General features: G+C 60.2%; 2 protein-coding genes and 1 long non-coding RNA gene across 3 annotated transcripts; 2 read left to right on the forward strand and 1 right to left on the reverse strand.

Moving 5' to 3' along the window:
* Positions 1–4,246: 4,246 nt before the first annotated feature.
* On the reverse strand, positions 4,247–11,761 carry LOC141951911 (uncharacterized). The gene is made up of 5 exons (XR_012631487.1): positions 11,652–11,761; positions 11,156–11,352; positions 10,756–10,884; positions 10,148–10,293; positions 4,247–4,703 (listed from the first exon to the last, which is right to left on the reverse strand). It is a non-coding gene; the product is annotated as an uncharacterized LOC141951911 (long non-coding RNA).
* On the forward strand, positions 5,298–12,259 carry DBNDD2 (dysbindin domain containing 2). The gene is made up of 4 exons (XM_074888749.1): positions 5,298–5,448; positions 10,160–10,315; positions 10,782–10,925; positions 11,667–12,259. The coding sequence occupies exons 1-4, from the start codon at positions 5,406–5,408 to the stop codon at positions 11,873–11,875; spliced, it is 552 nt and encodes a 183-aa protein (XP_074744850.1). The 5' UTR covers positions 5,298–5,405; the 3' UTR covers positions 11,876–12,259.
* A 1,420-nt stretch (positions 12,260–13,679) lies between these two features.
* Positions 13,680–19,131, forward strand: PIGT (phosphatidylinositol glycan anchor biosynthesis class T). Its single transcript, XM_074888748.1, has 12 exons — positions 13,680–13,884; positions 14,214–14,391; positions 15,246–15,373; positions 15,878–15,978; positions 16,136–16,222; positions 16,486–16,573; positions 16,657–16,754; positions 17,056–17,221; positions 17,326–17,526; positions 18,059–18,224; positions 18,361–18,444; positions 18,580–19,131. The coding sequence occupies exons 1-12, from the start codon at positions 13,695–13,697 to the stop codon at positions 18,830–18,832; spliced, it is 1,740 nt and encodes a 579-aa protein (XP_074744849.1). The 5' UTR covers positions 13,680–13,694; the 3' UTR covers positions 18,833–19,131.
* Positions 19,132–20,424: the final 1,293 nt, after the last annotated feature.

Raw genomic sequence — 20,424 nt, forward strand, 5'->3', positions numbered from 1 at the left:
AGACAGGAGGCGAAACCCGCGGGGGTGGTGGGAACAGCAGATGAAGCTCAAACAGCCAGATGGGTAACGTAGCACCCGGCAAACCTCTGCAGCAGCCCGGGCCTCCCTGAGACACCACGGCTTCATCCCCCTCCCACGGCTGCAGGGAGCAGCCATGGCTGCAGCTCTCCCCTGTCCCCACCTTGCTGTAACCCTGTACAAGGGGGTTCAACCCCTTGTCCTTGCATCCATTTTGCCTCCTGCTGCTCCTGCCTGACCTGGCCAGCCACCGTTCCCCATCCCCTGTAACTCTCTGCTCGGTGCTCTCCTAGATGCTGCTGCTCTCAGGGCTGGACGGGTGAAGCAGCGTTGCTGGGACCTGCCCATGGCCCATGCAATGCCCCAGGACACAGGGCTGCCCAACGGCAGCGAGAGCAGAGCCCACATGGGATGGCTCAGCCTGCTCAGCCTGCCTCCGAAGAAGCGGGAGATGATGGAGAGGAAAGCCCCCCTGGCCGAGGGCAGCCCCGGGCAGCCGGGCTCTGGCAGCGCCATGCAAGCCACCCTCTGCCAGCCTTGCCTGCCCGGGGGACAGCAGGCAGCTGCCCAAGTGCTGCCCGGGCCTGCCTGGGTCTCGGCCAGCTGGACAAAGCCAGTGGCTCCTGTGGGGATCCAGCAGCCACAAGCAAGAGCCACTGTGCCAGAGCATGCGAGGGATGCTGACAGCACGGCAGGCACTGCCGGTGGGGCAGCACTGGGCTGTGGGCAGCCTCCAGGCACCGCGGCTGCCTGTGGAAGGGGCTGGGGCACCTTCAACCCCGAGGGCTCCCTGCAAAACTATCACGGAGCCCAGAGCTGCCTGCACACTGTGGCCTGGACATCACTCTGCAGGCAGCACACAGGCAGACAGGCCAGAGGGCTGGGGACAGTGGTGGCCCTGCCAGGGCACTGCTCTCCAGCCAGCCCTATGGCACCAGCAAGGGTTGAGCCTGGGGGAGGGACAGAGCTGGGTGGGGGGCTACCTGCAGCCTGTATTCCACAGGCACAGGTGTATTATGGACTGCCTGCCCCTGGCTTGGCAGTGGGTACGACTGAGCTGGGCAGGGAGAGGGCCAGCCTGCAGGATGCTGGGGCTGTTCCAGACATGCTGCATGTGCCCTGCTCTGCAGTCAGGCATCCCCCGCCCAGCCCCTCAGAGCCCCCCAGCCCCTCATCTCTGCCTTCAGCCAGCGCTGCCCCTCTGCAGCCACCTCCCGGGGCTGCTTCCCCGCAAGGGCAGGATGAGGAGATGCCACCTGCCACCACAAGGGACGTCCCCACGATGCCCACACCCATCCCTACTCACCTTTCTGCCTCCATCATGCTCTCTCCCATGGGACCATCCTACGCATTGGTATATACCCGGCCGCTCTGCCCCGCGGTCACGTACTGGCAGCGCCGAGCCCCGTCCCGTGCCAGCGGGCTCTGGTCCCTGCTGCTGCCGACGGCGAGCACGGCCTTCGCACTGCCCCATTTCCATCTGGGGTCTCTGACGGTGCTGCCTGGGGGCCGGCAGAAGAGGGTGGAGGAGCTGCAGGTGGAGGATTTCCTGGGGTGCACAGCAAGTGCGGAGCTGCACCTCAGCCCCTGCCTGGTGCAGGGCGTCTGGAGGAGCCCACGCGCTGGCTTCGCCTTCCTTCAAGTCTACCTTGGGGACCAGGACAGGCAGGTGCGTAAGGTACCATCCTACGGGGAAAAGGGAACATAGGGGAGCTGGGGACCCCTGCCCACCCTGCCCAAACACGCAGGGTACGTGGCAGTCACCAATACAAGCAACCATCCTTTGTGCTCCCGCAGCTCTTGTTACCCAAAGCAACTAAAAAGCCCCTGCAGATGTTACTGCAGAGCAGGACCAGCCAGCCCTGAGCAACTCCTGGCCTCCTGATGGATGGATCGGTACCATTCCTCAAGGCCAGGCTGGCCCTGCTCCTTCAGCAGATGGGATCAGTGACCAGGGAGGGCCAGAGCAGGTGAACTCCAGCTCTGCCACTGCTGTGCTGCACGGCCTCAGTCACCTCTCCTGATGCGGGAGGGTAAAAGGAAGCTGCAGGGCCCAGCGAGGCTGGTGGGTTTACTGGGGGCAAACACCATGGCTGAGCATGGCTGCTGGTGCGGCTGGGAAGGAGCCAGCCTGCCTAAACTGCAGGGCAAGCAGGTGAGAGCAGACAGCAGGGAGGATGTCCCTGCCCCAGCCTGATGTGGGACCTCTCCTCGCTCTGCTCAGGTGTCTGCCGAGGTGCTCCAGGAATACCCCTTCTTCGCCCATGGCCGGGGCTGGGTGTCCTGCTGCCCACACATGACCTCCCAACTCTACCAGCTCCCGTGCCAGCAGCTGGCCGTCGGGGACGTCTACATGGTGTGGAGCCCAAGGATGTGGGGACGTGACACCCCCAAGGCTTGGCAGGAGCCTCCCCCAGCACCTCGCAGGGACCGCTAGCTTAGAAACTGGGCTCCCATCCCTTGGGGCAGGGCATGGCCAAGGAGCGAGCAGGCTCCTGGCACTGAGCCGTGCTGTGAACCCCTGCCAGGCAGCACCTCGGCACAGCCTGGTTCCCCCCACCTCGCCTCCCCTCCCCGGCCCTGCGGAGATGCTGGTTTCTCAGCAGTCACATTCCTCTGAGGGTGTTTATGGCTTTTCTGTCTCCCTGCTGTCCCAGGCTAAAATCACCCCTTTTAAGGGAGCCACAGGACCGCGGGTTGCTGGAGCCTTGCCTGCTGCGGGCTGCTCCCTTGCAATATATTGCCTCGTTTACTGGGAAAGCAGCTTTGCCTTGTTTTTCTCTTGACTTCACAATTTACTGATAGAGTCAAAGCTGTGGCTCACTCCCAGCCCCATCCACGCACACCTCATAGAGAATAAGATCTATTTTCACCAGCAAGTGATTCACCTGCCTGGCACAGGTTCACCTTTCCCTTAGCAGCCAACTCCTCCCCAGCTCCATTCTCGCCCCCCAGCTCCCTGACTCACCTCCAAACCTCTAATAGACGGGAGAAACCTGAGCGGGAAGGGCAGGAGGAACAAGTCACGTTACATTTTCTCCTGATGATGGATGCACTTTGATGCTGGCTCCCCTGGGGACTTTTGGCAGGAGCTGAACTCTGTGTCGTGGAGAGGAGAAGAGGCATCATTCCTACCTGGGCTTGTGACCCGGATCTCCAGGGGACACCTCCCAAGGACCTGGGCATTTGCGGTCAGGGCGAGGGCTGTTGACACAAGACGGTGCCATCAAGCTGCACTGGAGGCATAAGGGAGGCAGGGATGCTGCAGCGGCTGAGGCAGACCCTCCAGGTATCTGGCAGGGCTTATTCTTAGGCTTCCTACCAGTAGTCACTGACTTCAGTGTCACCTCTGTCCCCTCTCACCTTCTGGCCAGGGGCCCGCACGCTTGGCCAGAAGCAAAAAAATCATTATGTGTAGCTGGCTTGCCTGTGTTGGTTTAATTGGAATAAAATGTGTGCCCCGCTGAGCGGCACGGCTTGTGCTGAAGAGCTGGGATGAGTCAGGCTCCGTGCTGGTGCTGATGATATCACTGCTTTTCCAACCCCCTCCCAGCAAGGCAGGACAGAGGCCACAGCAGCAGTGGCCTGGGTGTGTGTCACCCTGCGTGGGCAGCACCCACACGCACCATCCCCGCAGCAGGGACTCGGGCCACAGGGAGCCCCAGGGAACTCGGGGTGCTTCAGGGGACTCCTGTGCCCAGAAACAGTCTCCACACCTCGCAGTAGTAACCGGTGCCAGTCGACACAGACATGTCACATAGCTGAGACCTGAGCTAATTCCCTGGCCCTGCCTCCTCGCCTCCCCGCTGGCTGGCAGGGCAGGGCAGGGCAGGGGGTCAGCAGGGACGGCAGCAAATGGCTGCTGCTGCCCAGAGGCTGTGCCAGAACACACAAAGCTGGGAGCAAGCCAGAGCCAGCAGGTACCCAACAGAGATTTGCTCCTGCAGCTGCTCAGAGCCCATGGACCCCTCCTCTTGCTCCACCAGCTTGGCCCCCCAGTCCTCCAGGCCCAGGCCACCATGCTGGCAACCCATGCTCAGGTGGAAACGAACAGGCAGGACTGAGGGTGCTTTTTGGATATGGTTAAACATTCACGTGGACAAAGTTCATCCCTCGTAACCACCATGTGAGCTGAAGCCAGCAGCTACGGGCAAGTGCACAGGGTGCGGGCACCCGGTCCCCAGCACAAAGCGGTTTTTGGCAGCAGGAGCTCCCAGGAGGCTTGGGGGGGGACAGGAAAGCAACAGTAGCCAAAAACAGAGCTGGGACACAAACAATATCCAGTTATCTTTAGTCATCCAGACAGTGAGAGAAACACACTGAGAACGGGGCAGGCAGGCGGGACACACCACAGACACTGGAAACTCCCTTTCAGGCAGAGAAAAGGGCTGAGTGGATGCCCCCTCCCCGTCCCGGCTTGGCAGTGACCAGCCTGCGGGCAGAGATGGCGCTGGGCACGGCGAGGCACTGACTCACCCTGCTGAGATACAGGAAGGAGGCGGGCGGCCAAGTCCGCTTCTCTGCCAAGGAGCAGCCCTGATGTGCAGAGCTGAACGTGGGAGAAAACACCCCAGAGTGCGGTCTGCTGGGGGATGAGGGTCTCAGAAAGCCAGTGGTGAGCTGGGGAGGAAGCCCACGGCCCATCCATGCAGCGTGCTGTCGTCTCTCCTATGTGATTGCGTGAGCTGGGAATTTAGAGAAGAGAAAAAAAAAAAAACTAAAAAAGCAAAGATGAATGGTAACTGTGCTCCCTGCCCAGGCACAGAGACCCCTGCCTCCAGGCCCGCCCATCTCCTGCCACGCGTGGGGGGGCTGCAGAGCCCCTGCAGCCGGACACTGCGGGGCACACAGCTCTGCCTGGGGCAGCTGTGGATGGCGGGGGGGGGACACCCTCTGCAGGGACCCTCCTTGGGGACCAGGGACCCCGCATGGGGACTCTCTATGGGTCGTGGAAACACAGCGACCCTCCGTGAGGACCGAGTACGGGGCATGGGGACCCTGCTCTGCACGGGGACCCTCTGCAAGGGCCACCTCTGGGGACCGGAGACACACCCCCCCTCCCCGGGGACCGGAGACCCCCCTCCCAGCCTCCCGCGCCCATCATCCCCGCCGCAGGGCTCCCGCAGCCCGCCCCCCCCCCCCCCAGCCCCCAGCAGCGGCCAGCGGCCGGACCCCCGGCAGGGCAGCAGCCGGCCGGCGCCGCCGCGATGCCGCGGGGATGGGCGCTGGCACCGCCCCGCGCAGCGCCGAGCACCGCCCCGCAGCGCGCAGCATGGGCGAGCGGCGGGCGGCGGCGGGGAGCGGGGGGGCGGCCGCCCCGCGCTGAGCCCCGCCGCCCCGGCCCGGCCCGGCCCCATCCCGAGCCGGTCGCAGCAGCCGCCCGCCGCATGTCGGGGCCCGGGGCGCAGAGCCGCAGCCGGCGGCTGCCCGGTAAGTGCTTGGCGGGAGGGGAGCGGGGGCACCGGCACCGGGCGGGCGGGCAGGCAGGCAGGGCTCGGGCTGCCCGCGTCCCCCCCGCAACACCCACCCCATGCCCCTTGCAAGGCAGCCGTGGCACACCCCACACCCCCCCGCTTTCCTTCCCCCGCGGAGCTCCCGCTGCACCGACACCGCTCCCGGGCTGCTTCGGGCAGGGGCTGCCCGGGGAGCTCCACGCCTGGGACGGGGATGCTCGGGGCGGGGGGGGGCACCTGCCTGGGAAGTGGCTGATTTCAGGGACCTGTTGGGCCACGGGCTTGTTGCGGAGCGGCATGGGCACCCCTGGGAGCCCCGAGACCCCCCGGAGGAGCGGATTCCCCCGCACCCGTGGGGTTTCGGGGAAGAGGAGGCTGAGCGAGCGGCAGCCGGGGTGACAGGGGGGTCGCAGGGGGACCCTGCCCTGGATCCCTGCCCCGGGCTTGCCCCGCTGTTCCTCGGGCACTGCGCTGCCCTCCTGGGCTTTCTTGTCCTCACGCTTCTTTCTGCGTGAATCGAAGCAGGGCCCCGTAAATAGCAGGGTCTTATGACAGCCTCTGCCGGGGAAGGAGCTCTGGGCGGCAGCGATATTTTTAGTGCTGAGACACAGGGGATTTGGAGATCGCACGGAGGAGCGCAGGCGATGAAACCGCGGCACAGACGGGGGTTATAAGGTGCCATGTCCTCCCTCTCTAGTTCCCCCCTCTCATTGCTTTTCCCAGCAAGGGGCTCTGCCAAAACCACTGCCTCCCTCGCACTCGCCGGGTGCGTTTCCTCTCATCGGGGCTAGTTATTTTCTGCTGTGCTGCAACACGAGGTCAGACGTGCTGATTGAGAAAAGACCGTGCAGGGAATTAACGCTCAGGCAGCCGGCGTGTCCAGGCATCCCGTCTCCGCACAGCCTGGTCCTGCACAATTCTCCGGAGCATTCCCCGCTCTCCACACCAGCTGCTTCTCCCAAGGCTAAAGGAGCCAAAAGCCCTTGGAATTTACCCTTGTCCCACAGTGGTTTTGCTGGGGCAGGGTGATAGGGAAAGGCTTGTGATCGTGGCAGAGCCTCCTGGAAGATTTCGTGGCAGCCGAGGAGCTGCATCTTCCCCCCACCCCGTCTCCTTGCAGCACTGCACGGCACAGTCCAAGCTGGGCAGTGGTGGGGAGCCCTGGGCTGCTCTGGAGGAGCAGGGTCGGGGGGTCAGACTCTGGGAAAGTGCAGGAAGATGAGCAGAACCTGGCTGGGCCAGCCTGCCCCAGCTCTTTCATTCACCAGGGACCTACGACCCCTGACTTAAACTCTGTTCACCACCCCATCACTCCCTGCCCCTTTCCACGGGTCAGGTTATTTTTCAGGACCTTCTTTAAATCCCTCAAAATCTCTGCAAGGTATTGCAGAGCCATGGCCTCAAGAAAAGGCCATCCCCATCCTCTCTTGGCCTTGTGCCTACACTAACAAGCCTTCTCCCACCCCCAGATACACCCCTTCTATTTGCTGGCACCGAGGGGGGATTGTACTGGGATCCTGTGGGCCAAGGAGGAATGAAAAACACATCCCCCTCCCAGCGGAAGCACAGCCACATAATTGAACTGTGCTCTGCTCCCAGCCCAGACGCTGGGTGGGAGAACACCCTTAGCTTGGTGCTCCCAGCACCCTCACGCCCTGTCTGGCCCTCACCCTGTGCTAACTGCACCCCAGCACTTGCTTCTCTCCCAGCCTGCTTGGATGAGAGTATGGATGGGAGAGCTTGCAGTGGTTTGCTTCGCGGCCAGCCCTCCCACGCCTTTCCCCACCACGGCGGTGGCCATGAGCCCACACCAGGCGAGGGCTGGCCCCTCGGTGGCCCTGGCAGGACAGAGGGACCAGTGGGGCCAGTGTCCTTGCCCACAGCCCACCCTGTGGGCAGCTGCCTGGCAGCAGGCGAGAAGGAAATCCCTGCCTGCACCTCCTGGGGGGGATCCTGCCCTGCCCTGCCCACCCAACCTCTGCACCAGCATTTGGCCCCGGTTCCTCTCTGAGCCACGCTGGCTAATAAGCTGTGAGGGCCGGAAGGATTTGAAGGCAGCGGGGTGCTCGGTGCCATCGCAGCCGCGCTGGGCGGTTCAGCCAGCGGGGAAGAGCCTGGCTCTGAATGCTGATCAGCCTCCGGCCCCTTGGCTGAGTGGGCTGTAGTAATAACCATGACAATAGTAATAAAAGCCAGGCCACCAGCAGGTACCGACAGATCCCCCACGGTGCACAGGGGCCGCATTGTGTGTGCGAACGTGTCCCGCGGTGGGAACATGCCAGCCGGATGAGACAATCCCCACGGCTGACAGCCGGGGAGTGTGACCGGCCGTCACATGGGGAAGGGCCGCGGCAGGGAATGCCGCTCTCCTTTATTTCCCCTGCAAGGGTTGCTGAGGAGCGGCTACACTAGCAGGGCTGTTCACTCCCCTCAGGCCCGGAAGAGCCCCGGGAGGGGGGAAGGCTCCATCCCCGACTCTCACCGCGGTCACGGGTCAGGCAGGGCCAAGCACAGCCCAGCTGCCGTCTCCCGCTGCCGGCATTCCTTACATAATGGGATCTCAGTGCTCGTGCCCAACTCCCCGGCGAGAGCTCGAAAACAAGTTCATAAACAGGTCCTGCTAATTTCTCCCACAAGAGAAATCCTGGCGCCCACAGGAATGCTGCCACCAGCACTCGTCCTGACTCTCCCCAAGCACCCTTACCCCGAGTATCGGTCATGTGCTGGGGAGAGATGGGCAGTGAGAACGTTAATGGCACACATCAGCCACGCTCAGGGTGCTCGGGGCAGTGCCCGCTAGCATTTTGGTTTATTTTGTTTTTGCACTGCAGGAGGACTTAGAGACTCTCCTCATTACCTCCACAGTGGGTCCCTTTGGCAAGATGCAGCATGGAGAGACGGTCTGTCACCCCAAATCTGGGCACTGGCACAGCCTCTGCCCTGAGCCCCAGCTCCCTCCGGCCGGAGCCTGATGGGCTCTCCTCGGTGTGCTGAGCTGCGGCTGTTTGCTGTGGATTCGGCACAGCCAGGCTGGGGGGCAGAGCTCTGCCTGGGATAGACAGTACAGGGCTGGCTCCAGCTGCTGAAAGGAGCCAGCTCCATAACCAGTGCCCCGGTCACCCCCCTCCTTGTCCCTGGCTCTATCCTCCCCTGCAGATAGCCCGGGGGAGGCAGGAGGTTTTTGCCTTACTCCAGCTGCACCGGGCTGCAGCCACCAGTCAGCCTTGTGAGGAAAGCCAGGTGCTGCGCAGCACACCCAGCCTCTGCACCAGAGCAGGCACCCAGTGCTGAGGGCAGACAGACACACCGGGGCGAAGGCCCCTTCAGGCAGCCAGCATCGCTGCCCTGGGCATCGCAGGAAGCAGCATGGAGCAGCAGCAGAGGACCAGAGCCTCTTCCAGAAAGCGTGTGGTGACTGGCTCTGAGTCACGGCGCATCCCCGCGCTGTGCTGCAGGCACAGCCCGGCCTCCCGGGGCAGGCGGCTGCAGATGATGGGGTTTAGCTGAAGGATGCCCCAGAAACAGGGTGCTGAGGAGCCCGGAAAGTGCTCTCAGGAGGATGTGTCGTTGATCTCCAGGACATCTCCCCAGGCCCACCATCTCTCTCCTGTTTGGGTCCTCTGCTGCTCCATACTGCTGCCAGCCAGCCCCCCCCCTCCGCTGTCCTTGCCCCTGCTCCTGCCAGACAGGGTGGGGATGCTGCTCGCTGTTCCCTCCTCCCCAGCCTGGAGGAGTGGAGGGTTTGGGCCTTGCTCAGGCAGAGCAGAGGATGTTTGTTTGGTTTCCTTGGTTACTGCACTGCCTGCTCCAGTAATCACATTTTCCTTATGCCGGCTGGGCCAAGAGCAGCAGAGAGGAAATCTGGACTGGTTGAGGTCAAACACCAGCCTGGGAACAGCCGGGGCCACCAGCCACAGCCCCTCTGTGCCATTTGGGTCCTTGCTGTTGTGGTACACAACCCAAAAGGGAGGTACCAGGCCCAGGGATAAAGCAACAAGCTCCTTCACCAACAGCCCAAGGCCTTTCGTGAGAGCCAAGGACACAGGCACCAGTGTTGAACTGCTGGAGGAATTACAGGAATGAAAATGTTTGTGCAGGCAGAAGCCAAGCTGGCTGTGCAAGCGGGGGATGTGAACGGGGGAGCCTGCAAGCGTGGGTGCGGCTGTATTTATAGCGACTGTGGCAGCAGGGGTGCACGTGTGCAGGGGTGACAGTGTTGCTGATGCCTTTTATTCCTGACTTGTCCCTCAGCCCAGAAAGCCTGGAGCGCTAACACCAATTCTTGTCTCTGGGAGTTTCCCCTGGTTGTTAGCGTTCACAGACAACCCTCTGTTTTATAGCAAGGAAACTGAAACTTGAACATGTGCAAACCATGGTTGATCTCATAACAACACCCTTTCCCCCCTCGATAATTCACTTCAGCAGTTGTGAACGCAGCATATGAGCTCTTTGCTCCCGGCTGCCCTGCCTCTTGGAAGCGAGATCTGAGGCTCCAGCACAGCAGGTGCTGGTGACGCTGCTGTTCTGGTGGGTAACATCTATTCATGGTGACTAAAGCAATGTGCGCTGGTAAAGCAGAGCAGAAGGGAATCACCTGCCCTCCAGCACAGCCGTACTGCGTGAGCTGGGATGGGCAGAAGGGCTCGGACAGCCCTGCCTGGCCTGACCCTCCTCACCTTTCTCCCCAGCTGACATGGAGCAGGCGCAGCGGAGCCTGGATGCAGAGCAGATGCAGCAGCAGCAGCTGAAACTACGGGACCGGCAGAAGTTCTTTGAGGAGGTTTTCCAGCACGACGTGGATTTCTTCTTCCCTATGTCTCACCTGCAAATAGAGCATCGGAGACGTAAGTGCTGCAGGCACCAGCACAGGGCTGGGGGTGTTTCAGGGAACGATGACACAGGCGTTAGAGATCGGTGGGACATCCCCAGTCTAAAGATGGCCAGGGACACGCATGTCCTGCGCTGAGACAGGACCACACACGCTGCGTGTGGGTGCGCTGTGGATTACTCACACCACTTAAGTCACTGCACATGGGTACCCACGCTGGCGCCCTGCATAGCCACTGGCTTCAGACAGGCTCCTCCAGACAGCAGTTTGGGGCAGGGACAAGGGCTTCAGGGAGACAGCAGAGGCTTCCAGAGGGATGTTTTAAGGAAACATGATTTTCCTGGGGGCCTCTTACCAGCAAGTAGAATTCAGTTCCCCACAGCAAGGCTGGCCTCCCTCCTCAGGGTCCTGCCTGCACAGGGCTCACAATGCCCATTGCCTGGCACTAGCACTCACCTTTTTGCTGGCCTCTGTCTCTGCAGCCCCCTTAGGCAGCATTTCCTCCATGGAGGTGAATGTGGACATGCTGGAGCAGATGGACATGATGGACCTGTCAGACCAGGACACCGTGGACGTGTTTCTAGGCTGTGGGACAGAGGAGAGCAGCATTGCTGGGCCCCTGCCAGGTACGTGCAGTCCTGAGCCTTTTGCGGGCCAGGCTGGGAGCCCTTCCTGCCCCTAGTACCCATATTGGCTTGTTCCTCAGCCCCAGCCACCCTGTGTGCAGATCCACACACACTCATACAAAGACAAGACACTTGGTGCTGGGGTCTGTGAGGCAGGAGGGAGCTCACCCTGAGCTGGTCCACGTCAGTATCCACCTCCACAGCCCAGAGGTACAGACCCCTGTAAATACCTCATGCTGCAGAAGATAGGAGAGCACAGGCACTTTCCAGAGTCTGTGGGGCAAATTCTCTTGTCCTGAAAGCTCCTCTGCAGCAGCCAGTGTCATGTCACGATTTCCCAGGTCCCCACCACACTGCAGAGCTCACTGTGCCGAGCAGGAAGGCTGCAGGACCCCGGGGAGCTGGGCTTGGGTCCCTCAGGAAACACCTGGGGTGTCAGCACGCACACATGCTGTAGTGATTCACCAAAACCAAGCCAAATGTCTCCTTGCCTGCTGCAGCCAATGGCCTCACAGCATGGCTCCAAGCTGTGTTTCATGCGAGACAGAAAAGGCTCCACTGCCAGGAGCGGGGATGTGCGGCACTGCCCAGAGCCAAGCCGGGGGTGTGAGATGGGGAGCAGCCAGGAAAGCACAGCCTGCTGACGAATAAGACATGTGTGTTGAAGGGGCTATCTGTGAAGCTTAGGGAGCAATAAATCTCCAGAAGCCGTTTTCTTTCTCTTACCACTCTCTCCTCCAGGGGCAGATGCCAGCCAGTGCCCAGAGGAAATCACCCTGCAAGTGCCCAACGCAGCCGAGAGCAAGTCACGCATTTCCTCCACGTCCTCTGTCTCCACGGATCTGAATAGCCTGGACACCAGCGAGGAGGGGGCCGAGACCCCCGTGGTGCAGTCGGATGAGGAGGACCTGCAGGAGGACAGTCCCAAAGAGCAGGTGGCAAGAAGCTAGCAGCCAGCTCTGCCCTGCTCCCAGCCTCCTCCGTACAGACCTGCCAGCCCCGAGGAAGGAAAGCTGCTGGCGCTCAGTAAACCCCATCCTGGACTGCTGCCCTGCGGGAGGGGAGAGATGGTTTTCCCCTCCTCTTCCTCCGCAGGTTCTCCTGGCAGCCAAAGGAGAAGGAAAGGGGTATTGTAGGCTCCCAGAATTAACTCTTCAGGCTTTGCTGCTAACAATCCCTGCTTCACTCCCCCAAAATGCTCAGCATCCCACACCCTCACCATTCCCAGAAAGCATCCCTTGGGATCCCAGCTCCCCTTGTCCTACTGACAAAGGTCCCATCCAGACAAGCATTTAATGATGGCATACAGAGAAATAACACTCCGATCTAATCAAGCAGTGGGTGCGTGTGTTATTGGGAGAAAACAGCACGGGGGGTGAGGGTTAGGTGGAGATTGCAGGAGGGAGAGCAGTGTAAAGCCAGTGTGCTAAGGGTGACACACAGGAGAAAAATGAAGCCTCCTGAAGCACAGCCCAGCTCCAGCACAGGGATAATTCCTGCGCCCAGGGTGGGAGCAGATTACACGGACCTTGGCAGAGAAGGGTGGCTCTTAGTGGAGCAGGTCACCATACTGAGCAACATGGGTGCTGCCTCCAGGAGGGAGAGACCCAGCGGTTGCAGTACAGATGCTGCTGACCTGAGCTACCTGCCATGAGTACGCGGGGGATTTCTCATGCTAATCGGCTGTGTGGGGAACATCAGCACACACAGCACCAGCAGCGGCTGCTCCCCCAGCACAGCATGATGGCAGCAGCTCTGGCGGGAGGCTGCTTTAGAGTAGCAAAGGAAGAACCATTGAAATGAAGCCACTTTGCAGCCTGCTCCCTGCAGGACAGGTCAAGAGGAGTCAGGCGCTAAGCTGGCCAGGGGCCCGCTGCCGCTATCAGTGGCTGCAGGCCAGGAAAGCGCTGTCCCTGCTCGGCCTGTGTCAGCACAACCATGGTCACCCCCACGAGGAAAGGAGCCTGGAAGATAAGCAACAGTACCCAGGGAACGCTCCTCATCCCAGCTGCTTCCCAGGGATGTTCAGACCTTACTGCACTCCCTCCTGTGACAGCCAACCTTTCGTGTGACCAGATGGAGCTCCCCAGTTATCCAGGAACGATGGCCGGAGCGGGAGGCATTGGAAGTGCCGTCAGATTGCCCCCGTCGTTGCTGCCTTGCTGTGGCTGCAGTTTGCTTCCTCCCGGGGTGGCCCCAGGCTGGCAGCCGGTGGAAGTAGGGTGCTTCCGGACAGCTCTGCACCCGCAGATAGACGCTGTCCTCCGGAAAGGGGACGTCAAGGAGAGAGGGAGAGCAGACAACAGCAGCGAGAGCTGAGGAGAGGAAGTCACTCCGGGGACGGGAACAGTCCTTGCAGCGTCCTCGTGCGCAGTAAAGCCTTGCAGCGAACCACCCCAGCTCAGGCCGCACGAGAGCCCCCCCAGTTTTAAGAGCCGGGGGAGGGAGCCTTCGGGGAGCTCCCCACAAAATAGACGCCCTCGCGCCGAGGCTGGGGGCAGCTGCTGCCGGGTGCTCTCCGCCGGCCGGGCTCAGAGCCAGGCAGGCGCTTCCCCCGACCCCGGGCCGGGGCAGGCGCCAGGCTCCGGCCCGGCTCCTTGCAGCCGCCCCCCGCCCAAGCGGGAGGAAAACCCTCGGGCCTCGGGCCGGGCCCTCGCCGGGAGCGGGGAGGCGAGGCCGGGCCGCGGCTGCGGCGCCGCGTCTCCATGGCAACCCCGGAAGCGGCCGCCATTGGCCGCGCGGCCGGAAGCGGAAGTGGGCGGCGGGACGATGGCGGCGGCGGCGGCGCTGCTCCTGCTGCTGATGGCGGCGGCGGCGGGGCCCGGGCGGGCGGGCGAGGGGCGGGCGCAGCGGGACGCGCTGCGGGAGGAGCTGCTGCTGAGCCCGCTGCCCGCCGGGGACGTGGCCGCCACCTTCCAGTTCCGCACGCGGTGGGACGCGGACCTGCCGCGGGGCGCAGGTAGGGCGGGGCGGGACCGAGCCGCTATTGGCTGGGGCGCGGCGCAGGGGGCGGGGCTAGTCGCTGAGTGACGGCGCGCCGTGATGGGGGTCATGACGTTACCGCGTTAGGGGTGACATTAGTGCGGGCGAGTGACGTCAGAGGCGGGGGGAGGTTGCTGAGGGGAGCGGGAGCAGGGCAGAGCGAGGCGGTGACGTCAGCACGAGCGGGCTCGGCGCGGCGATGGAGCGGGCTGTGTGACAGGAGCAGGCCGGGGCAGGACGCGTGTTTGGCCAGGCCCTGGCGTGGTGTCGGGGCAGGAGACGGGCAGGGGCTAACGCTGCCCGCAGTGTCTCACTACAGGCTCTTCCCGAAGGCGCTGGGGCGGCTGGTGGCGGCGCTGGGCGTGCAGGAGCTCCACCTCGCCCTCACCCAGGGCTTCTGGCGCACCCGGACCTGGGGGCAGCCGCCCCTCCAGGCACCTGCTGGCGCCGAGCTCTGGGTCTGGTTCCAGCCCACTGTCACGGAGTAGGTACCCTGGCCATAGGTCTGTCCCTCTGGGTCCTCTCTGTGGCCACCACTCCCGGGAGCTGTTGCCCTTCTCACACAAGGCAGCCATGGTGTGTGTAGAGGCCTCCTGGGTTGGAAAATGTCCCCCGGCATAAAGAGCCCACAACCCCAGGAGCAGCTCTAAGGAAAAGCATTACGTAGCCCCACTCAGTGCACAGGGCAGGATGTGGTGCTGAGGGCAAACCCTTGTTCACTAAAGGAATAAGTAATTCCCTTTTGGGCTCCGTGATGACAAACCCCTTGCTGCATTAATATGATAGGGTTATATCTTTATCTCTCATCCGTGACTCACTTCCTTTGACTCCCATCCAATATCTGTCACCATCTCCCTCGGCTCACAGTCCTGTTTGAGCTGCAGCAGCTCTGTGTGGACTCACAGAGCTCTCTCCTCCCTACAAGTGGCCCGTTCTGGGTCTGCAGGTCGGGTCAGCCTTCAGCACTGCACCAAGGTGTTGCTTTAGGTCTCACAGCCCCTTCCCCATACACCGCACGTCACCTCCCGCATGCTCCCTGTTCCCTCAGCCTGCCTCCTCACATACCAGCTGCACCCACCACCGGGTCCCTGGCTGTCTGAAGCTCTGCCAGCCCTGGGGCTGCCCCTGCAGTGAATGTCCCCCAGATTTCACGCGTTAGAATAAAATACCAAGAGAGCTGGAGAGTGCAATGACCAGCAGCCTCTGCGTGCCCGCTCCTGGCAGCCTCTGAAAGCCAGCGTGGTCATCCCAGTGTGTTTATTGAATGTTACTGACTTAATGCTTGTTGTTCCGAGGATTCAAGCTGCTGAGTAATTTCTGGTATCTGTTCTCGCACAGTGTTGACAAAGCCTGGAAAGAACTGAGTAACATCCTCTCAGGAATATTTTGTGCTTCTCTCAACTTCATTGACTCAACCAACACAGTCACTCCAACGGCGTCCTTCAAACCCCTGGGCTTAGCCAACGGTGAGCCCGGCCTGCACTTGGCTGCCTGGCTCTGCTCTCTCACTCTTGCCTCTAGCTTTGGTTCCACCCTGTGCCACCGTGGGGAGTCCAGACACAGATCCTGCAACAACTCTGGGTTTGGGTGTGTACAACAGGGTCTGTTACCTCCTCCTGGAAGCATTTCCTCTCCCTACAAAAGAGGCTTGGATTTGAACAGAGGAAACCCTCAAGCAGTACCTGACAGATGCTCCCAAGCCCTCATCTGTCTCTCTGAGAAGCATTTTACAAAACAGTGAGGACTGGAGGATTTAAGGCACTCATGAAAAAAATCTGCTAGAATATACTCTTACCTATTCTTTCCAAATCACCCCGAAGAGAGGGATCTATTCCTGATTGAGCTCATGGCATTTCAGGGATATTGAGAGGGTGGTGGGCTGTGGGGTACGCTGCGGGGTGGAACAGGTCTGCTTCTGCTGTCATGCCTGTAGCAGTACCAGCCTGTTGACCCCCCACCTCCCTGCCCAGGGACAGATCACCATCTCCTGCGATATGCTGTCCTGCCCCGGGAGGTCGTCTGCACAGAGAACCTCACACCTTGGAAGAAGCTGCTCCCATGTGGCTCAAAGGTAAGGGTCAGTCCTGCTGCCTCGCTGGGCCACTCTCGAAGGAGCTGGGTCCCTGACAGCAACGCGGGAGCGTGCACTGGGAAGTCTCAGCAGGGTCTTTCTCTCAGTCGGAGCAGAGAAGAGACCTGGGGCTGAGTTTCTCCTTTTCTCCCTGCAGGCTGGGCTTGCTGTGCTGCTGAAGGCCGAGCGCTTGTTCCACAGCAGCTACCACTCACAGGCAGTGCACATCCGCCCCATCTGCAGGGTAAGTGTGAGGCTCAGGGCTCCCTTCTTTAACACCTCCAAGAGAAAATCCAAAGCCTTCTTGTGACACTGCAGGGTGACACACCGGTTTGCCCAGCTCCCCTGTGGGGGCTTCACTGTGTCTAACACAGCTGTTGTCCTGCTTCTCTGGTCTCACCTGCGTCCCCAGGGGATTCTTGCAGTCCTGGTGGACTTCCAACTCTGTCCTGGTGTCCTGCCCCTCCAGAAGGTGTGATCAGAGCCACCTGTCTCTCTCTTGTCCAGGATGCCTCCTGCCTGGCTGTGTCCTGGGAGCTCAGACAGACCCTCACTGTGGTCTTTGACACCTTTTCCAGTGGCCAAGGAAAGAAAGGTAAGCTCAGCGGTAGTGCGCTGTGGTCCTCAAGTGCCCCCCGCCTGCAGCACTTCACCTGCCACTGACTTTTCTTCCTGCAGACTGGTCCCTCTTTAAGATGTTCTCTCGCACACTTACTGACGCGTGTCCTCTGGCATCGCAGAGCAAAGTCTATGTCGACATCTCCCCTAAGAACAAGGTAATGCTCGCAGACCAGAGAACAACCCCTGCTCCCTCAGTTCAGCCACTTTGAGTGGCTCTGAAACATCCTCACCTCCACCCCCTGGATAGCCAGATGCTCCAGGAGCCCTCCAGCACTAATGAAGGGAGCTGGTTTCCCTCCTCTGAGCAGGGCTGCGGGGATGAGTGTGGTGGTGTTAGTAAGAATGCTGAGCTGGCCGTTGGGGCGTAGAGCTCAGGGCCAGCCAGAGGGGCTTTGCCCAGCACTGCCACTTACTTCAAGGGGCGCTTTTCTTTTTATGGTCGATTTGCTTTCTCAGGAAAAGGAGTTACTGGAAGTGACCCCCGCTCCAGCATCTGTATACGAGGCTATTGTCCAGGGAGACAAGAGAACCTACGCCGTCTATGACCTGCTGAGCCCCTCGCTCTTCAATACGTCTCGCAGCCTTAATGTGCAGCTGAAGTGGAAGCGGCCCCAAGACAGCTGTGAGTGACCAGAACTTCACTCCTCCTGCACCGCTGGTCAGGGCTGCAGGCCTAAAAATCACCTGGCACGGCCCACCACTCCTGTGTCCTTTCCTCTCTTGCAGCGGAACTGCCGACACCCGTACTCCACGCTCAGCGCTACGTGAGTGGATACGGGCTGCAGACTGGAGAGATCAGCACTCTCATCTACAACACTCACCCGTACCGGGCCTTCCCCGTGATGCTGCTGGAGACTGTGCCGTGGTATCTGCGACTCTATGTGCACACTCTGACTATCATCACGAAGGGGAAGGAAAACAAGCCAAGTAAGTAAACCCTCCTGGCAGCACATGCTGCCCAATTCCCTTGGCACAAGCAGCTCATTCCAGAGATGGTTTAGCCCCTCCCTCGGGCCCCAGTGATCACTGGGTAACTGGACTGCAAAACAAAACATTTTAGGATGTTTTCGTAGCCTTCAGTTCAGCGTTCACAGCAGATGAGACTTTATTAAGTCTGTTTCTTGAGGCACATGGGTGGTGTTTCATAACCCAACAAGGGTCTAAACCAAAGTGAATTGATTTTTGTAGTAAAGGAGGCTTGATTTAAAACTGATGACTGGGTCTTATTTAGCATTTGTACCTTTCCTTATGACCACCTGACTTTCGTGGGTCATCAGCTCTAAAGACCAGCCAGATTTAGCCTTAATACATGCTTTTTGCTATCTGTGCATCTTCACTTGCCCAGAAAACCTTTCCCGGGAGTGGGGAAGCAGGAGCACCCACCCTATGGGAGACGTTCAGGCAATGTGAGATTGGACAAGGTCCCCCCGGTGCCACTGAGGTGTCTCTTTGGGGTTAGGTTACATCCACTACCAGCCAGCCCAGGACCGGAGACGCCCTCACCTCTTAGAAATGCTGATCCAGCTGCCAGCCAACTCCGTCACCAAGATCACAATCCAGTTTGAGAGGGCCTTACTGAAGTGGACAGAGTACACACCTGACCCCAATCATGGCTTTTACGTCAGGTAACAACATACCTGAGCTCCTCATCCCCTTCTGAGCCTTGCGTAGGACTTGCTGCCCAGGTCTCTGGGGACAGGAAAAACTCTTGCTGTCTCTCTGCTGGCAGGACTGACACTTGCATGTCCTTTGTCTCCTTAGCTCATCTGTGCTTAGCGCCCTGGTGCCCAGCGTCATTGCGATGAAGGACGTGGATGTGGAGCAGAGCCCTCTCTTCACCTCGCTGTGAGTGTGCCTGTGCTGGGGAGCGGGGCCGTGCCGCAGCACCTGGGGGCTACTGGCCACTGTCATCCTGTCTGGTGAGCATGGAGCGGCGGTCCTGTGCGGGCTGACGCCCCCTTTCCTGATTCCACTCTCCAGGTTTCCTTCCTCTGATGGCTCCAGCTATTTTGTGCGCCTCTACACGGAGCCGCTGCTGGTGAACTTGCCGACGCCTGACTTCAGCATGCCCTATAACGTCATCTGCCTGACCTGCACCGTGGTGGCAGTGTGCTACGGCTCCTTCTACAACCTGCTGACCAGAACGTTTCACGTGGAAGAGCCGAGCCGGGGCGGGCTGGCCAAGAGGCTGGCCAACATCATCCGCAAATTCAGGGGGGTGCCCCCACTCTGAGAGAAACCGGGGCAGCCGGCGCTGGCCACAGGGCTCTGTGGGGAGACGCAGGGAGCAGAGCGCTGCTGCCTCTGGTCTTTGCTGGAAGCAGCCTGCTCCATTTTGCTGCCTGGATCTCTCTTTGGGATTCAACAAGCTGGGAGACTGCTCCCATCATTAAAATGGGAAACGGCTCTAAGCCCACTGACTACTGAACTGCGCTGCTGCAGGACTGGGAAAGGTGTAAGACTTCTGTTGGGGAGGGGGGTAACTTATGTGCTGGGAACAATGCTGGAAGTAAACTTGAACTGTTTTGTACATTTGTGCTGCTCCTGGTTGGTTTTACTTTCTCAACCCCACAGGCAGAGTTGACCCTGTAAGACGCTACCTGAGTCAGCTGGGAGGAGATGCAGACACAGTAAGGGGAGGGGGTGTGATCTGCAGCGAAGAGATGGGTTCATCTCTACCATCTCACCTCCCACAACTGCCACGTTTCACAGCTCCCTTCTGCCACACTTCACCACATTTGATCCAGTTTGCGGGTGAATGGTTGGCCATGGTGTATGTTTGTCCCCTCAGCCACGGAAAGGGTTTGTTTTCTTTCTCAGGAAAAAGTTCTTGCTCCCAGCTTCTCTTGCAGCATTTGAAACCCTTCCACCTGCTCACCCCTCTGCTGCAGCACAAGATTCTCCTCTGCCTCCTCGGTATCATTTCTACATGTCTGCCCAATGGCTCCCCTGCACCCCCAAAGCTTCGGGGAGCCTCTGGGCTCAGCAGACCCCACGTGCTGAGCTGTGGCCAGCCGGGCTCTGCTGGTGGGTGGCAGCCTCGGTCCTCCCCGAGCCATGGGGTGGGAATGCAGGAACACTGGCACCACTATGCTCTGTGGTGATTTTCATAAAATACAAGGTACCACCTTGCTGTGGCTCACACAGAGCAGCGAGAGGACACTGGTGGTGGTGCTCGGCCTCTGACTGAGGTTTTCAGGGGTATGTCGTTTGCATCTTGGATGTGGCTTTTGTGAAAGGAACAGACAACTGCCTACAAGCAGCTAAACAAAGCACAAGGAAATCATTAGAAGAAATATTACCCAGAATCAAAGCAAAGCACAGCCAGAGGTCCTTTAAAAGCTTCTGCTTGAACAGAAAGACCACAAAACCCCCGTTGCCTCCTGTCCTGCACAGAACAGTCTGTTCCAGTTGGCCTGGGATTACCTTTCACTTCCCTACCAGAGATGCCCTCTCTGCAGCTCCTATGGATCCACTCCCCTGGATGGCTCCATGCAGCCTGCAGAGCTGCTGAAATACGAAATACGTGAGTTTGGGATGATCCCTCTGTCCTTGCTTGACAAGAAGGACGTCACAGGGCTGGGAGCTCATGCTTCTTCCAAACACAGGATTGCTGCTACAGCTCTGCCAGCCAGGATTCAAGTGCAAACCAGAATTTCTTTATAGAACAACTAAATAAAACCCAAGCGAGCACACAGCTCCTGCAGTAGCACATGGACAGGGGGACACAGCCAGGAGTCTCGGGCACAAGGGTCCCCGTTGCAGTTTGCAAAAGGATTTGGAGACCTCAAGTTGCTTCAGGTTGGATCCAGGATAAATCCCGCA

This window comes from Strix uralensis, chromosome 18 (assembly GCF_047716275.1).
Source record: "Strix uralensis isolate ZFMK-TIS-50842 chromosome 18, bStrUra1, whole genome shotgun sequence".
NCBI classification, from domain to species: domain Eukaryota; kingdom Metazoa; phylum Chordata; class Aves; order Strigiformes; family Strigidae; genus Strix; species Strix uralensis.